This window comes from Dermacentor variabilis, chromosome 10 (genome assembly GCF_050947875.1).
Source record: "Dermacentor variabilis isolate Ectoservices chromosome 10, ASM5094787v1, whole genome shotgun sequence".
NCBI classification, from domain to species: domain Eukaryota; kingdom Metazoa; phylum Arthropoda; class Arachnida; order Ixodida; family Ixodidae; genus Dermacentor; species Dermacentor variabilis.
Genome location: NC_134577.1, coordinates 63,628,702 through 63,656,151, shown reverse-complemented (window position 1 = coordinate 63,656,151; position 27,450 = coordinate 63,628,702). Strand labels below are relative to the sequence as shown.

General features: G+C 46.6%; 2 protein-coding genes across 2 annotated transcripts; both read left to right on the top strand.

Moving 5' to 3' along the window:
* Positions 1-7,812: 7,812 nt before the first annotated feature.
* LOC142559582 (zinc finger X-chromosomal protein-like) lies at positions 7,813-12,185 on the top strand. Its single transcript, XM_075671162.1, has 2 exons — positions 7,813-8,013; positions 11,568-12,185. Exons 1-2 carry the CDS (start codon positions 7,910-7,912, stop codon positions 11,878-11,880), a joined length of 417 nt encoding a protein of 138 aa, XP_075527277.1. The 5' UTR covers positions 7,813-7,909; the 3' UTR covers positions 11,881-12,185.
* An 8,975-nt stretch (positions 12,186-21,160) lies between these two features.
* LOC142559821 (uncharacterized) lies at positions 21,161-26,089 on the top strand. Its single transcript, XM_075671492.1, has 2 exons — positions 21,161-21,243; positions 25,747-26,089. Exons 1-2 carry the CDS (start codon positions 21,167-21,169, stop codon positions 26,087-26,089), a joined length of 420 nt encoding a protein of 139 aa, XP_075527607.1. The 5' UTR covers positions 21,161-21,166.
* Positions 26,090-27,450: the final 1,361 nt, after the last annotated feature.

The following is a 27,450-nucleotide window of genomic DNA, read 5'->3' as shown; positions in this document are numbered from 1 at the left end:
GAAGAACGCTAACATAATCCTAATCCATAAGAAAGGGGACGCCAAAGACTTGAAAAATTATAGACCGATCAGCTTACTGTCCGTTGCCTACAAAGTATTTACTAAGGTAATTGCAAATAGAATCAGGAACACCTTAGACTTCTGTCAACCAAAGGACCAGGCAGGATTCCGTAAAGGTTACTCAACAATAGACCATATTCACACTATCAATCAAGTGATAGAGAAATGTGCAGAATATAACCAACCCTTATATATAGCTTTCATTGATTACGAGAAAGCGTTTGATTCAGTCGAAACCTCAGCTGTCATGGAGGCATTACGGAATCAGGGTGTAGATGAGCCATATGTAAAAATACTGGAAGATATCTATAGCGGCTCCACAGCCACCGTAGTCCTCCATAAAGCAAGCAACAAAATCCCAATAAAGAAAGGCGTCAGGCAGGGAGATACGATATCTCCAATGCTATTCACAGCGTGTTTACAGGAGGTATTCAGAGACCTGGATTGGGAAGAATTGGGGATAAAAGTTAATGGAGAATACCTTAGTAACTTGCGATTCGCTGATGATATTGCCTTGCTTAGTAACTCAGGGGACCAATTGCAAAGCATGCTCACTGACCTGGAGAGGCAAAGCAGAAGAGTGGGTCTAAAAATTAATCTGCAGAAAACTAAAGTAATGCTTAACAGTCTCGGGAGAGAACAGCAATTTACAATAGGCAGCGAGGCACTGGAAGTCGTAAGGGAATACATCTACTTAGGGCAGGTAGTGACGGCGGATCCGGATCATGAGACGGAAATAATCAGAAGAATAAGAATGGGCTGGGGTGCGTTTGGCAGGCATTCCCAAATCATGAACAGCAGGTTGCCATTATCCCTAAAGAGAAAAGTATATAATAGCTGTGTCTTACCAGTACTCACCTACGGGGCAGAAACCTGGAGGCTTACTAAAAGGGTTCTACTCAAATTGAGGACGACACAACGAGCTATGGAAAGAAGAATGATAGGTGTAACGTTAAGGGATAAGAAAAGAGCAGATTGGGTGAGGGAACAAACGCGAGTTAATGACATCTTAGTTGAAATCAAGAAAAAGAAATGGGCATGGGCAGGACATGTAATGAGGAGGGAAGATAACCGATGGTCATTAAGGGTTACGGACTGGATCCCAAGGGAAGGGAAGCGTAGCAGGGGGCGGCAGAAAGTTAGGTGGGCGGATGAGATTAAGAAGTTTGCAGGGACGGCATGGACACAATTAGTACATGACCGGGGTTGTTGGAGAAGTATGGGAGAGGCCTTTGCCCTGCAGTGGGCGTAACCAGGCTGATGATGATGATGATGATGATGATGATGTTCTTTGGCCTTCTAGTCTGCTCAAAAGCGAGTGAACCGGAGGAAAGAAAAAAAAAATGGTATAAGTAATGATGATGAGAATATGTACAGTAAGGTGCGATTATGCGTGTATATATAGTGGTTCGTGTCCATAGGGCCCTTTCACAGTCTCGAATCTAGGCTGTGTTAATAAAGAATTCTGAAACAACCCTGATGGGTTGGAAGATATGACCGTGAATGGCAGGCATTCGCAACTTCGTTGACGCCGTTTAATAACAGGTGGTTGAGTAAATATGTATTGCAGAAATAAAAAGAAAGGACGGAATTGAGGGGATCGAAGTCATTCGAAGCGTAGATATATATCGATATAATGGGGATAGAGGCTTTAAATACGAAAGGAAGATCGAGATCAAAGAGCCGAAAGGGTAGATGCCGATGAATGTAATAAACCCGAATAAATGACTAGGTGAGAATTTGTCGGCAGCCCGTTGCAGAGGAGATGTTAAGAAACATCCTCACCAACGTTAATAGCATTCTTCGCGTCCTGTTTGCGTTCAGATACATATTGGTGATAGCGGTATTCTCGTTTCTTTCGTTTCTGTCATCCTAACTTTTTGGTTGATTTGTATTTTTTTTCAACGAATTCATTTGGTTCACATGGGTCAACAAACGAAGCAATTTTTACCTTTTGCCGTCATTTTCATCATAAGCTCCGCATTAGCGTAAAGCTTTAGTATGGCGCTATATCGATCTTCCTGAATAAAAAAATGAGATGAAATAAATTTTTAGAAATTAACTGAAGATAGTTGAATATTTGGCATGCCTTACATAGAGATCATAGTCAATTTGACGATGGTATAGGCGGCGCGCATGATTGAAGAGAAGCTTCCTTTGCGTACACACCCGGATTTTGCTTAGTTGGTCCTCTGCTGTCCGCTCGGTCAGTGACTATCTCGGCGAGTATATTTGTGAATTGATATCACGGTGAAACCGTGATTACGTGCAGCTGTACTTGGCTTCTCTGCGTGGAGCATGTAACTAGCCGTACGGCGAACTAGCCCTTGAGTTAGTTGATATACGAAGGTAATATCAGCACCCGATAAAACTTCCAAGGAATAAAATTAGCACGAACGGTAAACATTGCTTAGTTTACGACCATTGTCTAACAACTGCCGACTCTTGCGATGTTTGATTGTATACCTGTCTATATTACACGACGCCCTCCTACTGAGCCAAATCCTTGAATTGCAGTATGTCAAGAAAAATAAAGAAACAAACAAATAAAGGAGTGGGCTTTCATAAACTTTCTATGCTGACTGAAAAAGTACTTCAGGAGAGCACATCTCGGTTCCGCGTGTATATATATATATATATACATTTGCCTATAAGACCTGTACACATAACGGCGGCTTATCGACCTAAAAATGATATAGTGCCATCGATTAAGTCGGATCCCTGATTTGGTCAAATCACGGTTTCAGTGATCCCCTCGCGAATATCACGCCATTTCTATGTTCAGCTAGCGATAAAAAACGCAACAAACTTACCATCAACATCCAAGGAGCACGAGTAAAACGTGTGGACGACGCACACGCACACACAAATGCACGCACACACACACGCACACACACACGCACGTACAACCTCACACCGAAATGCCAGCTTGCGTAAGGACAAACGCATACAAAAGGATCAAAGATATCTCTCCTCGGTAGTACCACGGGGAAGTCTGATGGTCAAGGAGCAAAAGGCCTCCCACAATCTCTCTCACAACCGCTTGTAGAAGCGCCTGCGCATTAACGTCTGGTGATTCCAGGAATGGCCGTCTCGTGTCTCGTTGCAGCAGGCGTTGGACATTGTGGCGGCTAAAGATAGCCACAGGGATGAGTACATCCGGGAGTAGAAGCGAATGAAAAGGTGTATTTTACATTATTTTGCAATATTGCACCTGCTCCAGGTGTAGAAGCCAACGTACTCCATGTAGGAGCACATTAAATGACTGCGCTCACATTAGGACACGTCAGGCCAAGTCACTGCACTATTCCCCTTTCAAAACAGTCGCCTTCTCTAGGACACTGTACTGACTTTATGTCGACCAATTACTTTATGGCGGCCAATCACAATCGTCGAATCGTTCGCAATATCTCTCCCATCTTTTCGCACCCTTCCGCCGGACCTCGCCTCCAATGGTGCAACACTGCCTCCTCATGTACATTGGGTCCTCCGCGTCGATGTTGGGCCCTTTCCTCATTTAGTGAGCTTTCAGCGACGGTCAGCTTACATCTACCCTTCCTGGTTGTTAACTGTTCTACAGGATCCGGTGGTTGTTGTCACCTTGGGGAGAGCTTCGTTGATGTCCCGTCAACGGTCGGCGTCAGGCTGCGTCCAGGTTTGGACGGGCGCTGATGAAAGGGGTGTGGTGGTCGGTTGGAGGTGCCTCGTGGGAAAGACAAAAAAAATTACTTTGCTATCTTGAGACGTAACAATGTCGACAACGATTCGACGGGAAAGGTTTGTATCTGGTAAGCGCCACTGTAAATAGTGCATAACGATACGTCCAAGTGACGAGTGGTTGAACAAGGAATGCCGCCGGAGCGAAGGTTTCAACAAGAGGGATTGTCTTTGTAAGTTACTGCCAGGTCTAAAGCAAATATGCTTGCCGAAAGGTTTCTTCAAGCCACACTACTTGGTCGACTACTTTACATCGCCTCGTACGTGTAACTTCATGGGAAAGTTTCTCTTGTTTGAAATGTTTTAGCTTGATACTTAGTCTCCATTCTGCTCAGTTCCAAGCATACACATAGCAGCTTAGCAAAAAACGTTCCCCCGGCGCAGTTGCTTAGGGGCTAGGTCGTGTTGCTGCTAAGCATGCGGTCGTTGGATAAATTCCTGCCCCGGAGAAATGCAAAAAAAAAAAACTCAGTGCCCTCGACTCTGTAAAGAAGGATGACCAGCAAAGCTGTGCATGTGGGCCCCTTAATGACGAACTGTACCTCCGCCGCGGGTCGGTTCAGCATTTCACTATGTTCGGCATCGGCCCTCGTATGGGGAGTGCTTACGCCTGCTTCACCTCCGCCGGTGGTCGGCTCGGCATGGCACTATCTTCGGCATCGTCCCAAGTATGGGGAGTGCTTAAAGCCTGCTTCTTCTCTGCTACTGGTTGGGCCGGTATTGCACTATATCCTGAATTTGCCCACGAATGGGGAGGGATTAACACCTGCTTCACCTCCGCCGCGGGTCAGGCCGGTATTGTACTGTCTTCGGGATAGGCCCACGTATGCGGAGTGCTTAACCCCTACTTCACCGCCGCGGGTCGGGCAGATAATGCACTATATTTGGGATCGGCCCACGCATGGGGAGGGCTTAGCACCTGCTTCACCTCCGCCGTGGGTCGGGACGGTATTGCACTGTCTTCGGGACCAGCCACTGTATGGGGAGTGCGACACTCCTACTTCACCTCCGCCGCTGGTCCGCCGGCATGACACTATATTCGGTATCGGGCCATGTATGGGGAGCGCGTAACGCCTGCTTCACCTCCGCCGTGTGTCGGGCTGATATTGCACAATATTTGGGATAGGCCCACGCATGGGGAGGGCTTAACACCTGCTTCACCTCCGCCGCGTCTTGGACCAGTATGGTGCTATCTCCAGGATTGGCGCTAGTATGGGGAGTTTTTTGCTTACTGCTGCAAAATTTCCATGGAGGCTAGAGGTCCACAGCTTCACTGTAAAAATACCTTTGTCCCGTGCATCAGGTTTACATTAATGAATCCCAGGCAGTCAACGCATTCGTTCTGCTGTGCAGCAGCAGCTGCCTCACGTGCATCGTTAATACATGACGTCTTACCCACCTGTTATTACCACGCCGTCTTCAGGCACTGCACCAGTTCACCCGCTGCAGTGTTGCGGAGCTGCATTACGCTGGTGCTATCTCGACTAAGGCTACCGCTTTGAGAAGAAGGCGGAATGCAAAAAGGCTTGTGAAGTACGTAGATTTAGCTGCAAGCTAAATATCCTTAGTGGTGAAAATTGTGCTGAAAGCATGCCCTGGCTGATAATCAGATCATGGTTCTGGCACGTATACCCCTCAAATTCGGAAACGCCTTTGGAGGGGCTATAAAAAAGAAAGCTCATCCTTCTGGCGCCGCTTCCATAATTTTTTTTTTATCCAGCAAATGGCGCTTGCACGATTTCAGCAATCCAACTAATTTTCAATTTCGGAGGACAGTATCATCACATGGTTAGCTGAACCAAGACACAAATTCTATCCATTCCATTAAAAGAAAATTCAGTCTGATATTTTTGAGATAATTGGAAACTGTTCTTTGACATAAACATTAAGCTAAAGTTCTGCGAGACGACACAGTTCCCAAAATACGTTGGGCAGTTTATTCCGGAAAATGAAGCAAAGGAAGGATATGAACGATTTTATAGCGGTGCCTCGAAGCTCCTCAGGGAGTATTCAATAAATAGATGGTGGCATCCTTATGGCCCGACTAGGCGCGCGGAAATGCTGCAATCGATAACCGCGGAAACTCACAGTAAAACGCTGGCTTCAGGAAATGCGGCAGCAGCAGTGGGCGAAGTGACGAAAAGTGAGCTCCGACAACACAGAGCAAGCACAAGGCTACGAGCCACAGACGCGCCTAGACGCTGCCCCCAAGGGAGATAAGATTCTAGATACGGCCTGCGACCACGTGCAGAAGCCAGATGCGCCGTTGCAGCCGGAGTAGAACGCAGCCCACGTTGGGCCCACCTCCCTCGCCCTCCCCTTCCTCCAGTGCGTCGCAACACTGGGTGCCTCGCGCACGACGGCGGCTGCCCGCTTTCATCTGTTTTTCGCGGGCAATGTTGAGCCGTAATCCTCTGCTCCCCTCGTGCGCTTTCACTCACGCATACAGCGTAGGGGCGCGGCGACGGTATTATCTCCATTGGACTTTATACAGGGGCTCACGGCGACGGCGACGGCGGAAATGCGCTTGGAGTGTCCATGTATTTGCTATCGCAATAAAAGGCATTTCAGCCCCACTACGGAAGCCTCGTTCACCATGAAGGGATTGATGTGAAGTTTGGTTATGTACGCTTCATAATGTGACGTGAGCACCCGGTGCATATTGGGGGCAGATTGACTGAGTTGCGATTGAGCGTTAGTGCCGTAGTCCGTATGTGAATGGATCCAGCTAAAGCCTTGCCGCCTTGTTCCTTTCTTTTGAAGTTATATTTGTGCTATCCCAGTCCATGCCACGGCCCGAGCACACTGAGTGTTCCACCAACGCGTTTGTTGCCATATGCTTGATGCTTGATGTTGCCATATGCTTGATACCTATTTACACGTGTTGAAAACCAGCGCAAGGAATCCTGTACAACGCACCCGGGAACTTCTCTTTTTCGAGCTAGTCTTTGAACGTTAACCATTTTGGGCCTTAGCTTGCGTGTAGGGCAACTGAACAGTGCAAATTTAAGTAGCAGCCGCAGTGCGTCTGAACGCAGCTCCCTCTGTATATCAAATCAAATTAGTATATATTTAGGTTTACAAGTACCTCTAGGGACCGCCGATCTGTTATTATAGAAGTAGATTTTTGTGAACAGATGCCATGATATATATTATTTTCATGGGTTTAACCACTGGGTGTCTGCCTGTTCATGGCAAATCCTCCAGAATGACCTTCTGTTCTCAGGTCACAAGAGGTGCAGATTACTTAAACATAGAATGATAAGCGTGGTACCCTTCTGTGCATACACGTGTAATAACCATTCTCCTCTCGACAAGTATTATGCAGCACCTTCGTCATCGTGACGAAACTGCGACGTCTCGCACTCGGTCTCGGCCTGATTCGGAGTTTGTGTTTTGGAATAGTTTGTGAGTGGTGTGGCGAATAAACAACGAATTTGCTAAAGAATAATGCTGTAACCTTTGTGGTGTACAAGCATAAATGCTACCCGCTGTGGTTGCTGCACAAGGTCGCGGGATCGAAATCCGACCACGGCGGTCGCAGTTGGTTGGGGGCGAAATCACCCATCTACTTAGATTTAAGTGGAAGTCAAAAAGAACCCCGGGTGGTCGAAATTTCCGGAGTCCTCCACTACGGGTTGCTGGATCGCGGTTAGTTGTATAGTTATATTAACCGCTTTCGTAGTGCTTCGTTTCACTTGCATTCGAACCTGTGCGTTGAATTTATATATTTATTGTGTGACAAGAAGTATAACTGGCCCAGGAGGAATGTTATTCTTTCATCAGTTGCGTGTGGTTTTGGTAAAATTGAGAAGCCTCCACTGCATGCTACGCTCGAGCACTATGAGATGTGGGTGTATAAGTCGTGATATAGATATGACAGGATCTGCGAACATGTGCCAAACTGCCTTTTATCACCTTCTGATAAAGCAAGAGACTTGTATAGTTAGGAGCGAGAGCTAGAAAGGACGCGCATGCGCAGTGCCATGTCTCCAAACCAGGTGCTAGTTTGGGCAGAAGGTGCAGGAATTCGCCTTGGCACACAATCGTAGATAGCGTGAAGTTGGACCGCACCTGTATTACCGTGCCCTAGGAACTAACCCGCTCCACTGTCCGTACACGACGGGCGACTATGGCCGGGAAAGAAACGGCTCGACCCTACTCGACGATGTCGGGCGGCAGCTGTAGCATCGGCGATGGTACAAGCAGTGCAGCCACTGGTCTGGACAAAAGCGGGTGAGCTTCCATTGAACATTTACTTTGAATATTGTGAAACCTAGACACGCCGTTACATGCACCTTGACAAACATTTACGTTCCTTTGCGGTGAACATTTCTGGACGAGCTCTCTTGCACTTTGCTTATAGTGGCTGCTGCTGCTGCTGCTGTCTTGGCGAATACGGCTGACACAAGAGACATTTGCAATGGGGAAGTGTCTTGCATGTAGCCAAAGCACATGGGCCGGTACACCAGCTCTAGCGCCTACTAAATTGCTCGGTCAACGAACACGCCCTACCTAATATCCTCTACAGATAAAGCGCATGCTCTAGAGTGTCTAGTTCTTTTAATAAAACGAAGCTTTCTACACCTTAAGGCTTTATGCCTTTAGCCGGTCAATTTATTGCAAATTATGATAGGTCAGTCCTGCGGGTAGGGCAATGCTAAACGTAAAGTTCAGTTATATTGTGCGCGTTTACTTGCCAAAACCACGGTGTGGTTATCAGGCACGTCGTTATGGCGGATTCCGGATCAATTTTGACCACAAGAGGTTCTTAACGTGAACCCCACGGAAAACGGGTTTTAATCACGCCCCCATTCAAATGCGGCCGCAGCAGCCAGTATTTGATCCCGCTACCTCTGGCTGAGCAGCACAGCACCAAATTCAATAGGCCACAACGGCGAGCGCTATAATATTTGTTTCATCGCGGGAAAGGAGTGCTGTAATGTTGGCGAATTTCGGTTAGAATGTATTTACTTGTCGTGTGATTGTTGTATTCGTAACCTACTGATTTTGTCAAGGAGGTGCACAATGGTTGGGCTGCTAGAAGCTTTGCAGAAGATGTCTTATAGCACCATCGTGAAAGCTTACCTTCACATAGGTTTAAAAAAGGTCGCTGTTTCTCTATGCACTTTTGCTTAGATAGAAAAAGGTCCAGTCGTTCTTTTCCGCCTCATACATGCGCACCCTCGCGGGTCGACAAAACGTTCGCGCTCATAAGCGTCAATTTGCTTACGCCTTTCTGAGTGCGACGTTAGATAGAAATTTATCTGTATTTAAGAAAGGGCTCTCAGTTTCAGGTTAATTAGATAAAGCGGCAAGTGGCTGTTGTAATATGTGATGACGCATCATACATTGCACTGCATTCGAGGTGTGCAGCGTTAAACTAGCGGTAAAAACGCACTGCTGTTCCGTTTACTTTTGTAAGGAAGCTTGTTAGTCAATGAAGCACAAAGATGACTGGGATGAAAACGTTTTTGATCGCCACTTTCGCAAATCATTATCTCGAATCTGGTGAGAGTCTGAAAATTCGTTCGAAGTTGATACGCCTTGACAACTCACCGGATAGAATTCGTGCATTGCAATATGTGCCGTCAAATATTTATTAAGTTAAATAGAAGTTTTTCTTAATAAGTCATATATACATACTGATTTCTCGTGCAAGTGATGTTTACCTCTAGGAGTAACCGAGCTTAAAGAATAAAGGTATGCTATCTGACATACGTGATTTCTTTAATTATGTGATTTAAGAAAAGACACGAGGGACATGGCAGGCTTAGAAATCTTCAGAACAGCAGTTTATGATCGTTGCACTTCTTACCGGTCTTCGTCTAAGCGTGCGGAAAGTGATCCGGATTATTTCTTGCATAGATTCGTCTGTCAATGACTACGCAGCAGGCGAAAGATTTCCGCCTGTATATAAATACAAGTTTGTCTCTTTCAGCTTTGCAAGCAGAATGCCTGTGCAGTTTTAATGAGCATCGAAGTCAAAGGTAAAATCATAGGCTGTGGCTTGTTCCATTGCTGCAGAATGCTTAAAAGAGCAGCATCCGCTAAATTCATGAAAGAAACACAGGCTAAATTTATGATTTGATGACGAATTTATGATGCCTGTCGATAATATTTGCTAAAGTGGTTCTGACATGACATTTTTGAGTGTGTATTTGTTGCGCTGAATGAAAATGCTAGACCTCCAAATCCTAATAAAAATGGTGACAAGGCTATTTTATAGTGCTCTGAGAAGACTGTTTTCAAAGTTTTTCAAGCTCTAGGACCTTGAAAGCAAGAAAATTGTTGAAAAGATTTTGTCAGTACCTCTTTAAAGGTCTAGACGTGTACCGCACCGGTGTTCTGGAGGCTTTACTTCAAAACATTTTCACGAACCTTGTAACTTGTACTGCTGGCTTTGGCGTTAGGCCGCTAAGCGCGAGGACTCTGGTTCGAATATCGGTGTGGGCGGCCACCTTTCGCCGGAGGCGTAATGGAAGAACTGCCGTGCTCTGAGTGTAGGATAAAGGAGTCCAGGTCGTCAAAATTCTACGGCGTGGCCCATAAATTATTTCGCCGTTTTATCACCAAAACACCACAGAATTTTAATATACATATACGTGAGAAGCCGGAAACAGCTGACGGTTTCATGCGCACGTAGTTTCTTGCTCATCGGGAAGCAAGTTTGAGTTTCCTAGCAAAAACGCGACAGTATCTCGTGCGGCGTGATCAAGGAGAAGGATTTTTCTTGCGATTTAAGGCTGAGAGGAGATCACCCGGCCAGTAGCTAGAAATTTCAGTCAGTAGCAGCATAACTGATCTGATTAAATGGACTATTTATTGTTTTACTGAATTAGCGAACCCTAAGGTACACATAACCTGTTTTCCGACATCTGCGTTTCCAGTACATCTGTTTCTCAAAATTTGTACTGATCTTGAGCACGCTACATGCCCAGCAATTTCCTCGGTGTTGGCTTCAGTGGCCGCTCTTTCGCGGGGAGGGTGCGAGGCTGACTTGTTGGTGGCGAAAGAAAGTTGCAGAACTCGCTCAACGTATACTCTCAAATCGCACGTACGAAAAGACGAGACAGCACTGTTCTCGAACGTACACTCTTTATCGCTAGTTTGCCTTTTCCGGGCGACGCTTTCTGCCCCACTAACCACCTGAGGGTGTAGGTCATCCCTCGTGTGTGTGTGTGTGTGTATATATATATATATATATATATATATATATATATAATATATGCGCGCGTGTGTGTGCGTTGTTGTCTGTGTGTGGAAGGGCGCGTGCCTTCCACGAATTGTAGAAGGCCCGCGAGCACTTTCGATATCGGTGCACCCTTCCATGAGTCAAGCACCTGCATAGATAGCCGACGTGCTTGACCATGACACCAGTTTTGGACGATCTATGCCTGTTCACGTCCCTAACTTTTATTGTGGGTACAGGTGCAGGTCATCAACGCGAAAGAAACAGGCGACAATAAGGTAAATTAAGGGGCTTTTCAATTTCTGGTATCGTGCAGCGCAGACAATGAACGGCTTACAGCCTTACCATTGGGCTCCAAGCTAGAACACAGTTTTGAGACATTCACGATTCGTAATTTTCGAAGAGCAAGCCGATTGTTACTTAGTGCCAAATCCATGATCGGAAAGCGTCGGCACTGCCAAATACAAGTGTCCGTTGCAAAGGCGGTAGCACTCGAGAGGAGTAGGTTTTTCCTGCAAGCAACTACACGATCCCAAATTTGGGCTCTTTACAGCAAAGTTTTACTAATGAAGTGTCCTCCACATCTGTTTTCTCGCAGAGTTCCCGAAGAAACCAGAAAAGTAGCGTGGCAGCAGCGAGAGAACCAGGCTGCCAACATAATCCTACAGTGCCCTGGTTGTCGGTTCGCTTCCTCCGACATGGAGGCCCTCAAAAACCACGCCTGTGGTTTCAAGACTACCCACAACTGCTCCGTTTGTGGGAGACAGTTTAAGACACCTTGGAGCCTTACGAGGCATTTACATACGCACGGCGAACCATCCTTCGTGTGCGGCGTGTGCGGCAAAACATTTCATACCAAAGATGGATACGAGACCCACATGTCTCTATTCCACGTAGGCGCACAGAATTGAGAAGCCGTCGAAGGGTCTGCTTAACACGGTAGCACACACCAGGAAATTGGTCCAGCGCGTCGGGAAGCACAGTCGCAGGTCTCGCATCTGCGTCGGTGTAGCCGGATGTTCGCCCGCCAGGAGTGACGACTCTGGATGTCATCCTGGCACCAAGACGTGTCGCGTGCGTTCGAAGAAAAACTTGCGATCTGGGCCTCAACTGTTCTGGCTGTGCGCTGACTTCTTGACAAACCGAAGGGGGCTAATCATATTCACTCTGACTACGGCTGACAAATGCCTGCCAATAAAGTCCTTACAGTGGTTATCTCGAGGGATACTGTGCGCCACCTGTTTGATTTTCTTCGAAGAACGCGTCCGTTCTTCGCAGTCCTCTAGCCATGGTTAAAATAAATTTGCATGCCTCCTGGATTGAACAAAATAGCGAGACATGTTTCTTCGAAGAAATTGTAGTAAGAACATTTATAGTAGTTTTAATAGTGAAGTTGAGTGATACATGCCGCCCTAATATCCTCGAGCTTTGCTGGTAACTTTATCAATAGTTTTAGCACCTTGCATTATACAAACAAAGCTGCTAAAAATGGTACACGTTTGTTCGATGGCGCAAGCTCCAGACTCTGCCTGGAAAAACGTGATTATCAAAGCGGAAGAACCGCTGCTCTAGTTGGCTTAGCTCGAGCACGTAACTAATGATCAAAGAGAACATTGCAGTGGCTAATTAATGGACATTAATGATGATGCTTTACTCGCATCCCCTTCATAACGGCGCGGAGAGAGTCACTCAGCCTGCTTGGTTTGACCAGGTGTGCTGTACATGCTTTCATTTCGGTGTTTTTCTTTAAATCTCGATGATCATTTTTTTTTCTCGAAGCTTCTCCATCTGCCAAGTATCGCCCGTAGACTTGCAGTCAATCGGGTAGTATCAATTTCTTTCCTGCTTAACCAATACTCTCAACGTCTCATGGTTATCGCGATTGCTGAGCGGTTAGTGCTTCAAGCAATTTTAAATTGAAGCGCTTTTGGAAGGTTTATGTTACCTCCGGGTTCCGGATAAATCCTTTCGCGTGGCATTAGGTGGTGCCGAGTGGCCTCTGAATATATTCTGCAGCATTCACATGTCTTGTTGCGAATATTTGCTCCTTACGTTTTTGTTCCTTAGCCACCAGCTCAAGCCTCAACTATAGCAAGCCTGAACTATAGCAGCCGCCCTTTGTGTTATCCAACAGGTTTTTCTTCCAAATTTCGATCTTCCCGTTCCTGTGGATGTCCCTGGTGCTTTTTTTTTTCATTCTTTACAGCCCATTCGGTGTCCCTCTTTCTCTCTTCAGCAGCCGTGCTTGCTTAGTTGCTAAGGTGTTCAGCTGGTAAGCGTCAAGGCGCAGGGTCGAATCCCGGTTACGGCGGCCGTATTTTGTCGGAGGTGAAATGCAAAAACATCGGTGTACTTCGATTTAGCTGCACGTTAAGGAAACCCAGGAGGTCTCCATTTCCATGGTCCCTCATTACGGCGTGCCTCATAATCATAGTGGCTAAGGCACGTATAACCACATAATGTTTATTTATTGTCGCTCTCTTTCTTTCTCATCACTCCCGCTTGTCGACTTACACTTTAAATTACATGTTACTTGGTTGACAAGTTTCTCAGCCTCTTTCTCACCTTTGTCTCCGCGCATTTTGAAGTACGAAATAATTTCGTGTTCTTTTACAGTGCACTCCGCGGTGGCGCTGAGGCGAGTGCCATTTCGAGGAGTTGCGATTGGTGCGCCTATTGGGAAAGGGAACACCCACTCTGCAGCCGCGGTCACGAAACGGGGTGAGGTTAGTAAACAAAAAAGCTTCGCATAAAAAAATTATGAAGGTAATAGACTCGGCTAAATAAAAAAAAACTCGGTGGAGCAATTTACGCCCCCCCCCCCTCCGTTTCAATCGTACGCTCACAGCATCCATCCATCCATCGATACAACCATACTAAACGTGCAGTGGCATGTCCGAGTATCTCTGAAAGAAATTGCGGCTGAGTGTGGAAAATATTTTCAATAAGCAGATAGAGTTCGACCTGAGGTAATATTCTTTAGCCTTCTACTCTGCTCCAAAGCGATTGAACCGGAGAAAATACCAAGAAGGGTATAAGTAATGATTATGAGAATGGGTACAGTAAGGTGGGATATTGGAGTATGGAAGGTCTTGTCCATAGGGCCCTTTCAGAGTTTCGAATGTAGGCTGTGTTAACAAAAAATTATAGAACAGCCCTGATGGCTCGTAAAATGTAACCGTGAATGGAGCGCATTGGGGTTTTTCTTGGTACCGTTTAATAGGAGGTTATTGTGTAAATATGTATTGCAGAAATAAAAAAGCAGGGAAGGAATTCAGGGGATAGCAGTCACTGGCCCCTGGGCGCGTAGTTATATTGGTATAATAGTGGGATGGAGGTTTTCAATACGAAAAGAAGATCTAAATCAAATAGACGAAAGGGTTGACGCCGATGAATCTAATAAAGCACAAAAAATAAAGCAGAATAGGTGACAATTTGTCGCCAGCCTGTGTACAGGGGATGTTAGTAAACATCCTCATCTTCCTTATTCTCATTGTTCGCGTCCTGTTTGCATTCGGTGAAACTTCGGTGATAGTTATCGCTGTTCCCGTCCTTTTCTTTTCTATTGTCTTACCTTTTTTGTTGATTCTTTTTCTGTGAAATTATGCTAAAGCTGCGCTAGGGCGCTCAAGAAATTTGAGTTTTCCATAAATTCATTTGGATACACGGTGGTGACAAACGAAGCAATTTTTAGCTTTTGCGGTCATTTTCATCCTAAGGTTTAGTGTAACGCTTTGGTGTCGCGATTTATCGATCATCCTCATTCAAAAAAAGGTGAATGAACTAACCGCAGATTATTTGAAAACCGCTGAATACTTGGCATGCCTTACGTAGAGATCATCGTCAGTTTGACGATGGAATAGGTGGCACGCCTGCTTGAAGTGACGCTTCGCTTGCGTGCAAACCCGTGTTAGGCTTAGTTGCTTCTGTGTCGTCTGCTCGGTAGGCGACTGTTGTTGTGATTGGGGGTTCATTCCCATCGCTCGTGATCCGTTGTCAAGATTGGAGTCGGCCATGAATTAGAAGGTCCATGCCCTGGCCCCTGTCGTTGTCCAACTTATCCACGCTGAGGACGTTGATGAAGGGAAGGACTGCTTCTCATCGAGAACGAGGAATATGGGTTTATTTCCAGTATTTATATCAGTCTAACATGACTGCTTGAGAAAGTACATCAGTCTAACATGGCTGCTTGAGAGAGAGTGTCCTGAGCAGCCGCGCAACAGCGGTTTTTAAACACTCGGTCCTCCCCCGATACCCACGTGACGGAAACGGCCGTCCAAGCACCGTAGGTGAGACCGAAGGCGCATTTATTCCCCGAACTGCAGCGCGCTCGCCGGCCGCCCATTGTCTAGCGTCTTGGTCGGTGCATGGGAAGGGGTGTCAGTAGACGTTGCCGCGGCTCCGTAACAATAGTTGGTCCGCCGAGCCCGTTTAGTTACAATGGCGACTTCGTTAAACTCGGCTCCAGCGACGGAGAGTCGAGCACGCAGGTATTGTTATTCACCCACAGTCGACTTAGCCACGCCATGGCTAGAGGTGTGCCGTGACGCTCCCGGAATGTTGCCTCCACAGTCGCAACTGGTTGGCATAATTTGCACTGCAGCTGGCAGTTCTTGACACTGTGTGGGCGAATATATTTGGGAGTAGACATACGAAGGTTATATAAGCGCCCAATAAAACTGCCAAGGGTTAAAACGACCACGAAAGGTTGACATTGCTTAGTTTGCGACCAGTGTTTAACAAGTGTCAACTGTCGCACTGTTTCGTTCTATACTTGTCTTTATTAAACGACGCCCCTCCAGCTCAAGCCAAATCATTGAATTGCAGTACTTCAACCTAGATAACTAAAGAAATAAGTAAATGATGCGGCATATATAGTCGTTCTATGCTGATTCATAAAGTAGTTCCGGTTACCTATTCTCTTTGGTGTGTGTGTGTGTGTGTGTGTGTGTGTGTGTGTGTGTGTGTGTGTGTGTGTGTGTGTGTGTGTGTGTGTGTGTGTGTGTGTGTGTGTGTGTGTGTGTGTGTGTGTGTGTGTGTGTGTGTGTGTGTGTGTGTGAGAGAGAGAGAGAGAGAGAGAGAGAGAGAGAGAGAGAGAGAGAGAGAGAGAGACGTTGTTCAAGAACAGGAGGACAACCTGTTCATGAACAAATAGAAGAGAGACACGTCGTGTTTATTCTCGCCCAATCTCACTGACAATCCAGGCGGAGTTCTTAAATATCCCATTGTCGCTGTCGTCTGCGTAGCGTACACGCGTCAGTTGTCCCTCTCTTAGAGAGCGTCGCCCCGATAAGAGACCAGAAATATTACCTGCGCAAGAAAGGATCTCTGGCATTTGCTCACATTCGGCTTCGCGCGGACAACGTGCACATATCCAGGACAGTGCGGAGGGCGCCGCATTGGGACTATCGGGAACGATCTCGTGCGCGACATCACCTAGTCGCCGCAATACTTCGTATGGTCCGAAGTATCACCTTAACAGTTTCTCGGAGCGGCGTCGTTTCCGTACGGGTGTCCAAACCCACACTCTGTATCCGACTTTATAGGTGACTATTCAACGGTGAAGATCATAGCGACTTGGGTCGTAGTCTTGCTGCTGGCAGGAGGTGCCGCGAGGTGCCGAGGCTCTTCTGCGCGTTGCATAAACACATCGACGTCCGTGTCAGTGTCGTCAAAGTCGGGTGGAAACATCGCATCTGACATCGTTCGTACATCCCGTCCGTGAACAAGGGCGGACGGAGTCATGCGCGTCGTCTCTTGTTTGGCCATGGTATGCGTAGAGATGACATAAGGTAGGATGACGCCCCAATTTTTGTTTAATATCCAAGTACACGGAGAGCATGCCTTCAATTGTTTTGTTTAGGCACTCTGCTAATCGGTTGGTTTGTGGATGGTAGGCGGGTGACTTCTGATGAGCCGTTCTACTTACCAGCAAGACGTGATCTAAAAGTGCAGCCGTGAATGCGGCTACTTATTCTGTTATTACGACGGTTAGTGCGCCGTGTCGCAGCACAAAGTGCTCAATGAAAAAGCGCGCCACCTCGGCTGCTGTGCTTCTCTGGATTGTCTTTTTTTTTCAGAGTAACGTGTGGGATAGTCGATAGGGACGATAACAAAGTGATTCCCTGCAAGAGAATTAGGAAGTGGGCCCAAAATATCCATTCCGGTTTCATCAAATGGCCTTCGAGGAACCTGGGCGGGCTGTAGGAGGCCGGCTGGTTTCGACGGAGGTGACTAATTCCTGTGCTAGCCGAGGCAAGTGCGAACGTGATGTTTCACGGTGGTGGTAACTCTCGGCCGGTAGTACATTTACTGCCTTCTGGCCAATGTTCGTGTCAAGCATAAGTGACCAGAAGTCACCTCGTTGTGACAGGTTCGAAGTACTTCCGTACGAACAGTTGCAGGAATAACGAGCACATAGGGGGACCTAGTCGAAGAAAAGTTTCATATTAATGGACTTCGGCCTGTAAACAAAACTCAAGCAGTCCTCTTGCGGAAACTCTAGGCGGCTTCGCAGATCTTCCCTCTAAGTAATTGATTAGGCCAATCAACTCAGGGTAGTCCCGTTGTTGTTGCGCGAGGGTGGATGTGTCCAGAACCCAAATAAATGCTCAGTCTTCTTCGGGAGGAGCAGGCGACTCTATCGGCAATCGGTACAGGCAGTCAGCGTGCGTATGTCGTTTCCACGGCTCTTTCATGACAGTCAGGTCAAACTCTTGTAGGCTCGAGCGCGCTAATCGTCCAAAAGGATCTTTAAGGTTTGTCAACCAACAAACCGAATGGTGATCGCTGATATCTCTGTAGTGGCGGCCATACAAATATGGGCGAAATTTCATAACCGCCGATACCACGGCGAGGCATCCTTTCTCAGTTGTGGAGTGATTAGCCTCTGTGCGTGAGAGGGTTCTACTTGCATAGGCAAGCACCCTTTATTTGGCCTCCTGCCGCTACACCAGTGCCGCTCCCAAGCAAACATTGCTGACATCAGTGTGAATCAATGTAAGAGCGGCCTCATGAAACAGAGCAAGCACTGGAGGTGTCTGGAGACATTGCCGCAATTCGTTGATTGCGCCTTGCTCTTCGTCACCCCATACACAAGCAACCTGGTCTCTCGTGAGGCCAGTTAACGGCGACGCGATGGGAGCAAAGTCAGCAATATACCGGGGTAATATGCATAGAGACCGAGGAAGCGCCCGACAGCCTTTTTATTGGATGGTGCGGGAACCTGTGCGACTGCGACAATCTTTTCAGGATTCTGGCGGACACCTGCGTGGCTGACGACGTGGCCAACACACTGTAGTTCCGCGAAGCCAAAGTGGCAGTTCCCCGGGTTCATGGTGAGGCCGACGGACCGCACGTATGGACTGCAGAACCGCTTCAAGCCGTTCGAGGTGTTCTTCAAACGTAGCCGAGAATACGATGACGTCATCGGGGTGCACTAAGCATCTTTTCCACTTGAGACCCGGAAGCACACTCATGAGGCGTTGGAACGTAGCAGGGTCAGAGCACAAGCCGATAGGCAAGACCATAAGTTTGTATAGGCCATCTGGCATCACGAAACGCATCATACAAGGTACCTTGGGTCTACTGCGATTTGCCAATATCCGCTTTTCAAGTCTATTGAATAGAAGTAACACACGTGTCGAAGCCTGTCGTCTATACAGGGAAACAGGTACACATCCTTTGTCACTTGATTTTGTTTTCGGTAGTCCACACAGAAACGCAGGCTGTCGTCTTTTTTTCTTGACTAGAACTACAGGAGATAGCCAGGGACTCGTTGATGGTTGGATCACTTCGTCGTGAAGCATTGTTGTCACTTGTCGTATGGGTTCACGTTCTCTGGGAGCCACACGATAAGGATTTTGGTGAATTGGTCTAGTCGTAGGCTCTTCAAGTATTGGGTGCGTTTTTGTGGAGGCGTCCGACCGACGCTGGACGTCGGTGCAAAACAGTTGTTGTGCTTGGCCAGTACAGCAAAAATCCGTCATCGTTCATGCTGCGACAAAGCAGTGCTGACGTCAAGTACATGAGCTGTGTCTTCCATAGGCGCTTTTTCGTGTAGTGAACAGAAGCCGTGAACATATATGAATGTATATTCATATAATATGAGTTATACATAATACGTATATTATGCATATACACATATTATACATTCACGGCAGCAGCCTTGAATGTATAAACATGCCCAACACCATGAAAATGAGCCACAACTGTGCCCTATGCACGGTGCCGTCACTCTGTGGTAAAGTTTCTTAGCAACAGGTTCGTGCGCCTGTTTGTGACATTCACGATTCCTCATGCGACTGGGATACCATGAGTAAACAACAACGTGGTTATTGGTCGGCAACTCCTTCGTAATAAAAGGGCACGTGACATGCTGCCGAAACAAGGGCACATGATCGAGCTGGGATGACGACGTCGTCTTCTCTTAGACGAAAAGAGTTGGTTTGCGGCGACAAGCAAAGGACTACCAGGGCTCTTGTAAAACGCCACCACGCGCTCCGGGATGATAATTACGGTATCATATTCTTTTAAGGAAATCAATGCCAATAACCAAATTTTTGTAGGACACAGGGAGAACGATGAAAGCGGCCGTGGAAGAAGAATTTCCGATGTTAATTCTAGGAGTAGATCTTCGAGTAAGCATAAGCAATTATCCGCCTGCCTTCCTTATGCGAGTCCATGGAGTTTTTACTTTCTTCAGGCGGAGGACGAGTTCCTCAATCATTACAGAGAAGTCGGCACCAGTGTCGACTAACGCTGTCGCCGGCTGCCCGTCCATGAAAACATCAATGTCGTCGCTCACAATTTATTCGGTGTCGGTGTTTATCGGCTTCACGGCGTTCTGCAGCGTGAGTGTTGGGGGCATTTTACTGTCTTGCGGCGGGCCTTCTGTCTTACCCCCGAATTGTTCACCGAACGCACGCTTGAGAGCAGCATAGTAACACTGTGCAAGCGCTCCGTCACGTGGCTGTTTTTTATATTTCTCGGGATTTCTATCCAACACGGGAAAAAGCACTACGTGAGACGAATCGTAAAGGAAACAACTCGATCGGTGGTTTTCTTAAGGTGCTCTAGAAATCTGCGTTTCATACCTGGCTCCTCAGCCGATAATTATAAAGTTGGGTAATTTAATTTTATATAATGAATTATGGGAAAAAGTTGTATGATTTAGTATAGGCTATTGCTAAATGTATGCGTTCAGTTCAATTCACTTACAATGGGCCTTTCATGTTTAAATTCCTGGCTCACCTTATGAGCAACACGCTGTATATGTCGGCTCACAAGCACCTATATAGGACACTGACCTGTTAATATAGAAGTGCATTAGAGCAAACGCATTCTTTGATATACAGTATTTTCGTACGTTTAGCCACTGGTTGTATGCCTGTTCATGGCAAATCCTCCAGAATGGCCAGCTGCGATCGGGACACAAGAAATGCAGATTGCCTAAACGTTGAATGATAGGCGTCGTACTATTCGGTGCATCCCCGTGTCATAATCATTCTCCTCTCGACAAGTATTACACATTACCTTCGTCATCGTGACATCACTGCGACGTCTCGCACTCGGCATCGGCTTGATGCGGAGTTTGTATGTGGGCATAGCTTAGTAGCGGTGTACTGCATAAACAATGAAATTGCTAGAGAATAAAGTGGTAACCTCTGTGGCGGACAAGCATAAATACTCCATAACTAACACGTTGCAGTGGACGAAAGAAAGCATAAGTGCACGAATCACGGTGAGTTATAGAATATTAATTAACCGCTTTCAAAAAAGCTTCGTTACAGTTTAATTCGGAAATGTGCGTTAGGTTTGCATATTTTTTATGTGACAAAAAGGCACAGCTTGTACACGAGGTCGCTTAGCCTTTCATCAGCCACCACTGCATGCTGCGCTCACGCACTATGATAAATAGGAAGACAGGTCGTGATGAAAATTTGCCGGGATCTGCGAACACGTGCCAAACTGCGCCTTATCACCTTCTGATAAATCCAGAGCTATGTATCGTTAGGCACGCAAGCTGGAAAGGACGCGCATGCGCAGTGCCGCGTCTCGACACTAGGTGCTGGTTTGGGCAGAGGGCGTAGTAATGCGCCTTGCCACGACCTCATAGACTGCGTAAAGTATGACCGCCAATGCACTGTCCTTCCCTGTGAAATAGCCGACTGCACGGTCCGTACGGGACGTGCAACAATGGCCGGGAAAGAAACAGCTGGACCCCACCTTAAGATGTCGAGTGGCAGTTGCAACGTGGACCAGGGTACAAGCAGGTGAGCTTCCGTTGAACCTAGACATGCTGTCACATGCAGATTGCCAAACATTTAGCTTATTTTTCGGTAAAAATTTGTAGCCGAAATCTTGTGGGTTTTGCTCACCGTGGCTGCTGCTGCTGTCTTCGTGAATACGGCTCACAAAAAGAAAAAAGGAATTGCCATGTGGAATTGGCTTGCACGTAGCCCCGGCACATCGGCAGTCATACCGGAGCTAGCGCCTAAGAAATTACTTAGTCAACGAACCCGCCCTACCTAATATCCTTTACGGATCAAGCGCAGGCTCTGGATTGTCTTATTGTTTTGATGAAACGAAGCTCTCTAGGCTTTAGGGTTTCGTGTGCTTACCCGGTTAATTTATTGATAAGTATGCTGGGCCAGTCCTGCACCTACGCCAATACTATACCTACACTTCAGTTAAAGTTTGGGGGTTTTCGCGCCGAAACCACGATGTGACTATTGGGCTCGTCGTAGTGAGGGACTGAGGATCACTTTCTACCCCAAGGGGTTCTTAACGTGAAGTCCACGGAACACTGGTTTTATGAGGCCCCAATCGAAATGCAGCCGCAGCAGCCGGTTTTTGATCACGCCACCTCTGGCTTAGCAAAGCAGCGCCAAATTCACGAAGCCGCCACGACAAGCAATATTAACTTTGTCTTAACGCGGAAAAGTCGTGAAGTGAACTTAGCCAATCTCGGATACAAAGTAATCTACGTGTCGTGTGGTTGGGGTGTCCGTGTCTTGCTGATTTTGACGAGCAGGTGCGTAATTGTTGCGCTTCTGCAAGCTTTGCAGAAGTTGTCTCATAGCCGCACCGTGAAAGCGTACCTTAATACAGGCTTGAAAAAGCTCGCTGGTGCTCCATTCAATTTTGCTTGAATAGATAAAGGCCCAGTCGTTATTTTGCACCTCATACATACGCATCCACGCGAGCCGGACAAAATGTTCGGGCTGATAAACGCAATTTTGCTTACGCTCTTCTGGGTGCGACAATAGATAGAAATGTACCTGTATTGGCAAAATGGCTGCCAGTTCCAGGGTATTTGATAACGTAAAGCGGCAAGATTGCATTAATATGTGATCACATATCACTGATAGCGCGGCCTTCGGGGTATGCAGCGGCAGACTTGCGGTAAAAACGCGCTGTTGCGTTTACTTTTTTAAAGAAAATTGTTGTTAGTCAACGAAGCACAAGCGTAAATGGGACGAAAATGTATTTCATCGACAATCTCGCAAATCAATATATCGGACCTGGTGACATCCTGAAAGTTCGTTCGAAGTGAATAAGCCTTGATAACGCGCTGGATACAATTTATGCATTGCAATATGTGCCGTCAAGAATTCATTAATAATGATTAGAACTTTTTGTTAAATTGTCGTACATACATATTGATCGCTTCTGCAGAGACTGAGAAAGGCCAAGGAAAGACGGGGAGGTTAATCAGAGATTATATTCGGTTGGCTGCCCTGTGTCGGGGGAGCAGCATAAGGGTGCCATAAGTGAGATCGAGAAAAACAATAAAAAAAAAGACACACACATACATACGACACATAATTGTTTCCTTAGGCACAGTAACGCAGTTTGAGAGGGCGTTACTAATGTTACGCCGTGTCACCGTTCAATCCTACGTCACACAGTGTACAGTCAAAATTTGTCGCAAAGTCCCGCGTATTTTAAACAACTTAGCAGCGCCTTTATGGCGGATCGCAATGATCTTGCCTCAGGCCAATTTCCAAGGATGTCTTCTATTAGTGGGCGCTTGTCCAGTTGGTGTAGGGTGGCTTAGGGGGCTGATCTTGGGGGGTCGAAACGGGGGAAGTTCCATAGGTGTGCGATTGTGCCATTGCTCCCACCGAAGTCAGAGAGTGGGCTGTTGGCCATCGGTATAAGAAAGGAGTACGCCTTTCAAAATGCTACTCCAAGCCGTAGACGGATTTGAAGGGTGCAGTGACGTCGTGGAAGGTCGGGCGGAATACGGAGCGGAAAATTAGGGTCCAGGTTATGAAGGCGTGCCCTTGGGAATTCCAATGAATTGCATTGAGCTAATGTTAGTTCACGCGCAAGTGCGGAACGTTTTTTCCTGCGTCGGCTCTTGAAGACGGCTCGTGAAATTGACGTTAGCGTCTGGCAGTAACCCAGCGCAATGAAAAAAGCTATGCTATGTGACATAAGTGAGTTTTTAAAACTCTGTGATTAAAAGAAAGACACCGTAAATGGGGTGCTTAGCAATCTTAAGAAGCGCAGTTCGTGATCATTGCACTTCTTACCTGTCTTCCTCTGAGCGTGCAGCAAACGTGTTCCCGTTAATGTCTAGCATAGCTTGGTTCGTGTACAAATACGCAGCGGGTGAAAGATACCCCTTGTATATAAATACAAATCAATTCTAGTTCTTTAAGCTTTGCAAGAACAATGCCTGCGCAGTTTTCTTGGGCACCGAAGTAAAATGTGATAGAGTGTGGCTTGTTCGATTGCTAAAGTTTCCTTAAAAGGGCAGCATCCGCACATTTGCTACGCCACGTGATGTTTCTGGTTCAGCTTCGCTCGTGAAACAAAGGCTAAAGGTATGATTTGACGAAGAATGTATGACGCCCATCGATAATATTTGCTTGTAAGTGGTACTGATGACATTCCTGAGTTTATTTCTTGCGCTATATAAAAATTCTGTATTTCTAAATCCCAATAAAAATTATTACAAGCCAGTTCTGTAATATTTTCGAGAATGTTTTTGAACGTTTCCATCTCTAGGACCTGAAAAGCAACAAAATGAATAGTCTAAAATATCTTGTAACTGTCTCGTTAAAGGTCTAAATGTGTACGGCGCTTCTGTTTTACACGCTTTGCTTCGGAACGATCTTTTTTTGTAACCTTGTATGTACAGGGGACTAAAAATATCGGAAGCATAGATGTACACAATGGTTGGCTTTGACGTTCGGTCACTAAGCTCGAAGACGAGGGATCGAATACCTTTAGCAGTGACCACTTTTCGATGGAGGCCCAATGGAAAAACGCTCCTGCAATGAGCACACGTTCAAGAACTCCAGGTTGTCAAAATTAATCCGAAGCCCCCCGACTACGGTGTAGCCCATACTCACATCATCGTTTTGGCTCGTAAACCCCTCAGAGTTTTAATAAATGCAGACGCGAGAAGACGGAAACAGCTGGCGTTTCTTACGCGCGTCGTTTCTTGGTCATCAGAAGCCAAGTCTGTTCCCTAGCAATAACTCGAGACCATCTCTTCCGGCTTGATGCAGTGGATGGATTTTTCTTGCGATTTTCGGCTGAGAGAAGATCGGGGAGCCAGCGGCAAGAAATGTCATTGTCAGTAGCAGCGTAACTGCTTTGATTAAACCAATTATTTATTGTTTTACCGAATTAGCGAAGCAAAAAGATACCCATTACCTGCTTCAAAACATCTACCGTTGCCGGTACATCTCTTTATTGAAACTCGCAGGGATCTTGAGCACGCCATATTTCAAGAAATTTTTGCCAGGCTTCCAAAAAACACCGTGTAGGTATCTTCTCCGCGTGGACCTTAGTGGCTCCGGTTTCGCCGGGAGAGCACAATGCTGACATATTGCGGGACAAGGAAAGTTGTAGAATTGGCTTTACGCATACTCCCCCTTCGCAGCTACAGAAACATTGGAAAGCACTGTATTGAAAAGCACACACTTTTTATTGCCACTTTATGCCTTTTTGGGACGACGCTTTCCGCCCCACTAACAACTTAAGGGTATCGCTCACCGCAAAGCGCACCTGCATGCATGGGGACTTTCTCGACTATTATCGTTGACTCTGTCTGTAGTGTAAGGTTTCTGTAGTTGTAGTTTCTTGTAGTTTTGTGTGTGTATATATATATATATATATATATATATATACATATATGTATATAATGTGTGTGTGTATTCTAATTTCATGCGTGACACGAATTCTGGAAGGCACGCGGGCACCAACGATTTCAGTGCACCCTTCGATGAGTCATGCTCCTGCATCAATAGCCGACGCGATTGACCATGACACCCGATTTCGGCGATCCATGCGTTTTCACGTCCCTAACTTATAATTGTGCGCGCAGGTTCACATCGTAAAGACTCGGTCTTGTGGCTGGTCGATGTGCGCTCGGGTTTCTTTCATCACTGTCAAGGCAAAACAACGATAAGGTAAATTACGGGGCTTTGCAATTCCTGCTGTCGTGGAGCACACAGCTCTGGCTTTCTTTCGCCTGGTTGCTTTTCAGCATCGTCCAAACGGCTCCATGGCTCCAAGCGAGAACGAGCTTTCGAAACTTTCTGTATTCTTAAATTTCGGTGAACACGACGATTGTTCCTTGGCGCCAAACCCATCGTCGGTAAGCGTCGGCATTGTAAAATGAAAATGTCCTTTGCAAAGGTGGTAGCACTCGAGGGGAGTAGGTGTTTCCTGCCACCAACTCCACCATCCCAAATTAGGGGTCTTTGCAGAAAAGTTCAACTAACGAAGTGCTCTCCCGATCTCTTCTCTCGCAGAGTTCCCGGAGAAACCAGGGAAGCAGCGTGGCAACAGCCAGACAACCAGGCTGCCAACAGAATCCAAGTGTGCCACGTGTGCCGGTTCGCTTTCACCAACACGGAGGCCTTTCAAAAGCACGCCGCTGACCACTCGCTCGGGACAAACCACAGCTGCTCCAAATGTGGTAAACTGTTTGTGACCGCAGCGACCCTCAGGAGGCATTTACTTTTGCACGGCGAACCATCTTTTCAGTGCCGCTTGTGCGGCAAAACATTTCATAGAAAAGATGGCCTCAAGAGCCACATGCTTGCATTGCACTTCGATTCACAGGACTGTGAAGCCGTCGAAGGGTCGCCTTAGCACGGCAGCAGGCGCCACGAAATCGGACGAGCAGGCCGGGATGCACTGTCGCACCTGACGGTGGCATCGGCAACGCAAAAGCCGGATATTCGCCCTGGAGGAGTGACTTCTCTGGTTGTCACCCTGGTGCCATGATCCGTCGTGTTCTTTCGCAGAAGAACTTGCTATCTGGGCCTCAACTGTTCTAGCTGTGAGCTAACTTTTTGACAAACAAAACTGGGCTAATCTTATTCATTCTGACTACGGCTGACAAATTCCTGCCAATAACGTTGTTACAGTGGTTATCTCGAGGAATACTGTGCGCCAGCTCTGAGGTTTTCTCAGAAGAGCGCACGCGTTCTTACCCATCCTTTAGCCATGGTTAACATAAATTTGCATGCCTCCTGGATTGAACAAAATAGTGAGATGTGTTTCTTGGAAGAAATTGTAGTAAGGATATTTGTAGTAGAGTTCCTAATAGTGAAGTTGAGTGATACGTGCCGCACTGATATTCTCGAGCTTTGCTGGTAACGTTATCAATAGTTTTAGCACCCTACATTGTACAAACAAAACTGCTAAAAATGGTACACATTTGTTCGATGGCGGGAGCTCCAGACTCTGCCTGGAAAAACGTGATGCTCAAAGCGGATGAACCGCTACTCTAGTTGGCTTAGCTCGTGCATGTAACTAATGATCAAATAAAACATTGCAGTGGCTAATTAATGGACATTAATGATGATGCTTTAGTCTCATCTCCTTCATAACGGCGGGGAGACAGTCACCAAGCGCGCTTGATTTGATCAGGTGTAATGTACATGCTTTCATTCAGGTGTATTTGTATAAATCTCGATAATAATTTTTTTTTCTCAAAGCTTCTCCATCTGCCTTGTATCGCCACGTAGACATGCATTGAATCAAGTCGTATTAATTTCTTTCCTGCTTACACCAATACTCTTAACGTCTCTTGGTTATCGAGACGTCTCTTGGTTATCGGGGTCATAAACAGCAGCGGGGATAAAGGGCACCCCTGCCTCAGTCCCTTATTGATATGAACTTTCTCTTCGCTCCTCATCCCTTCCCATTCAACGCAAACGGTATTTTCTAGGTAAACCTCTCTCCAAAGCTGTATACAATCGTTACCTAAGCCTTCCCCTTCCAGAATATCCCACAAGATGTTGCGGTCTACGTTGTCGTCGGCTCCTGTAATGTCTAAAAAGGCTACATACAACAGTCTGCTTTCTGCTTTTGATATTTCAATACACTGAGTAAGAACAAACATGTTATCATCCAAACGCCTGCCTATTCTGAAGCCATTGTGAAGCTCTCCCAAAATGCCATTATTCTGTCCATGCTTGAAGCTCTAATTTCATTGCCTGCATTGC

What these genes read in the sequence shown, in the direction of transcription:
- LOC142559582 (XM_075671162.1), top strand. Translation starts at nt 7,910, where the DNA reads ATGGCCGGGAAAGAAACGGCTCGACCCTACTCGACGATGTCGGGCGGC. An exon ending in ACTGGTCTGGACAAAAGCGG is followed by an intron (nt 8,014 to 11,567) that starts GTGAGCTTCCAT and finishes GTTTTCTCGCAG; the next exon opens with AGTTCCCGAAGAAACCAGAA.
- LOC142559821 (XM_075671492.1), top strand. Translation starts at nt 21,167, where the DNA reads ATGGCCGGGAAAGAAACAGCTGGACCCCACCTTAAGATGTCGAGTGGC. An exon ending in GTGGACCAGGGTACAAGCAG is followed by an intron (nt 21,244 to 25,746) that starts GTGAGCTTCCGT and finishes CTTCTCTCGCAG; the next exon opens with AGTTCCCGGAGAAACCAGGG.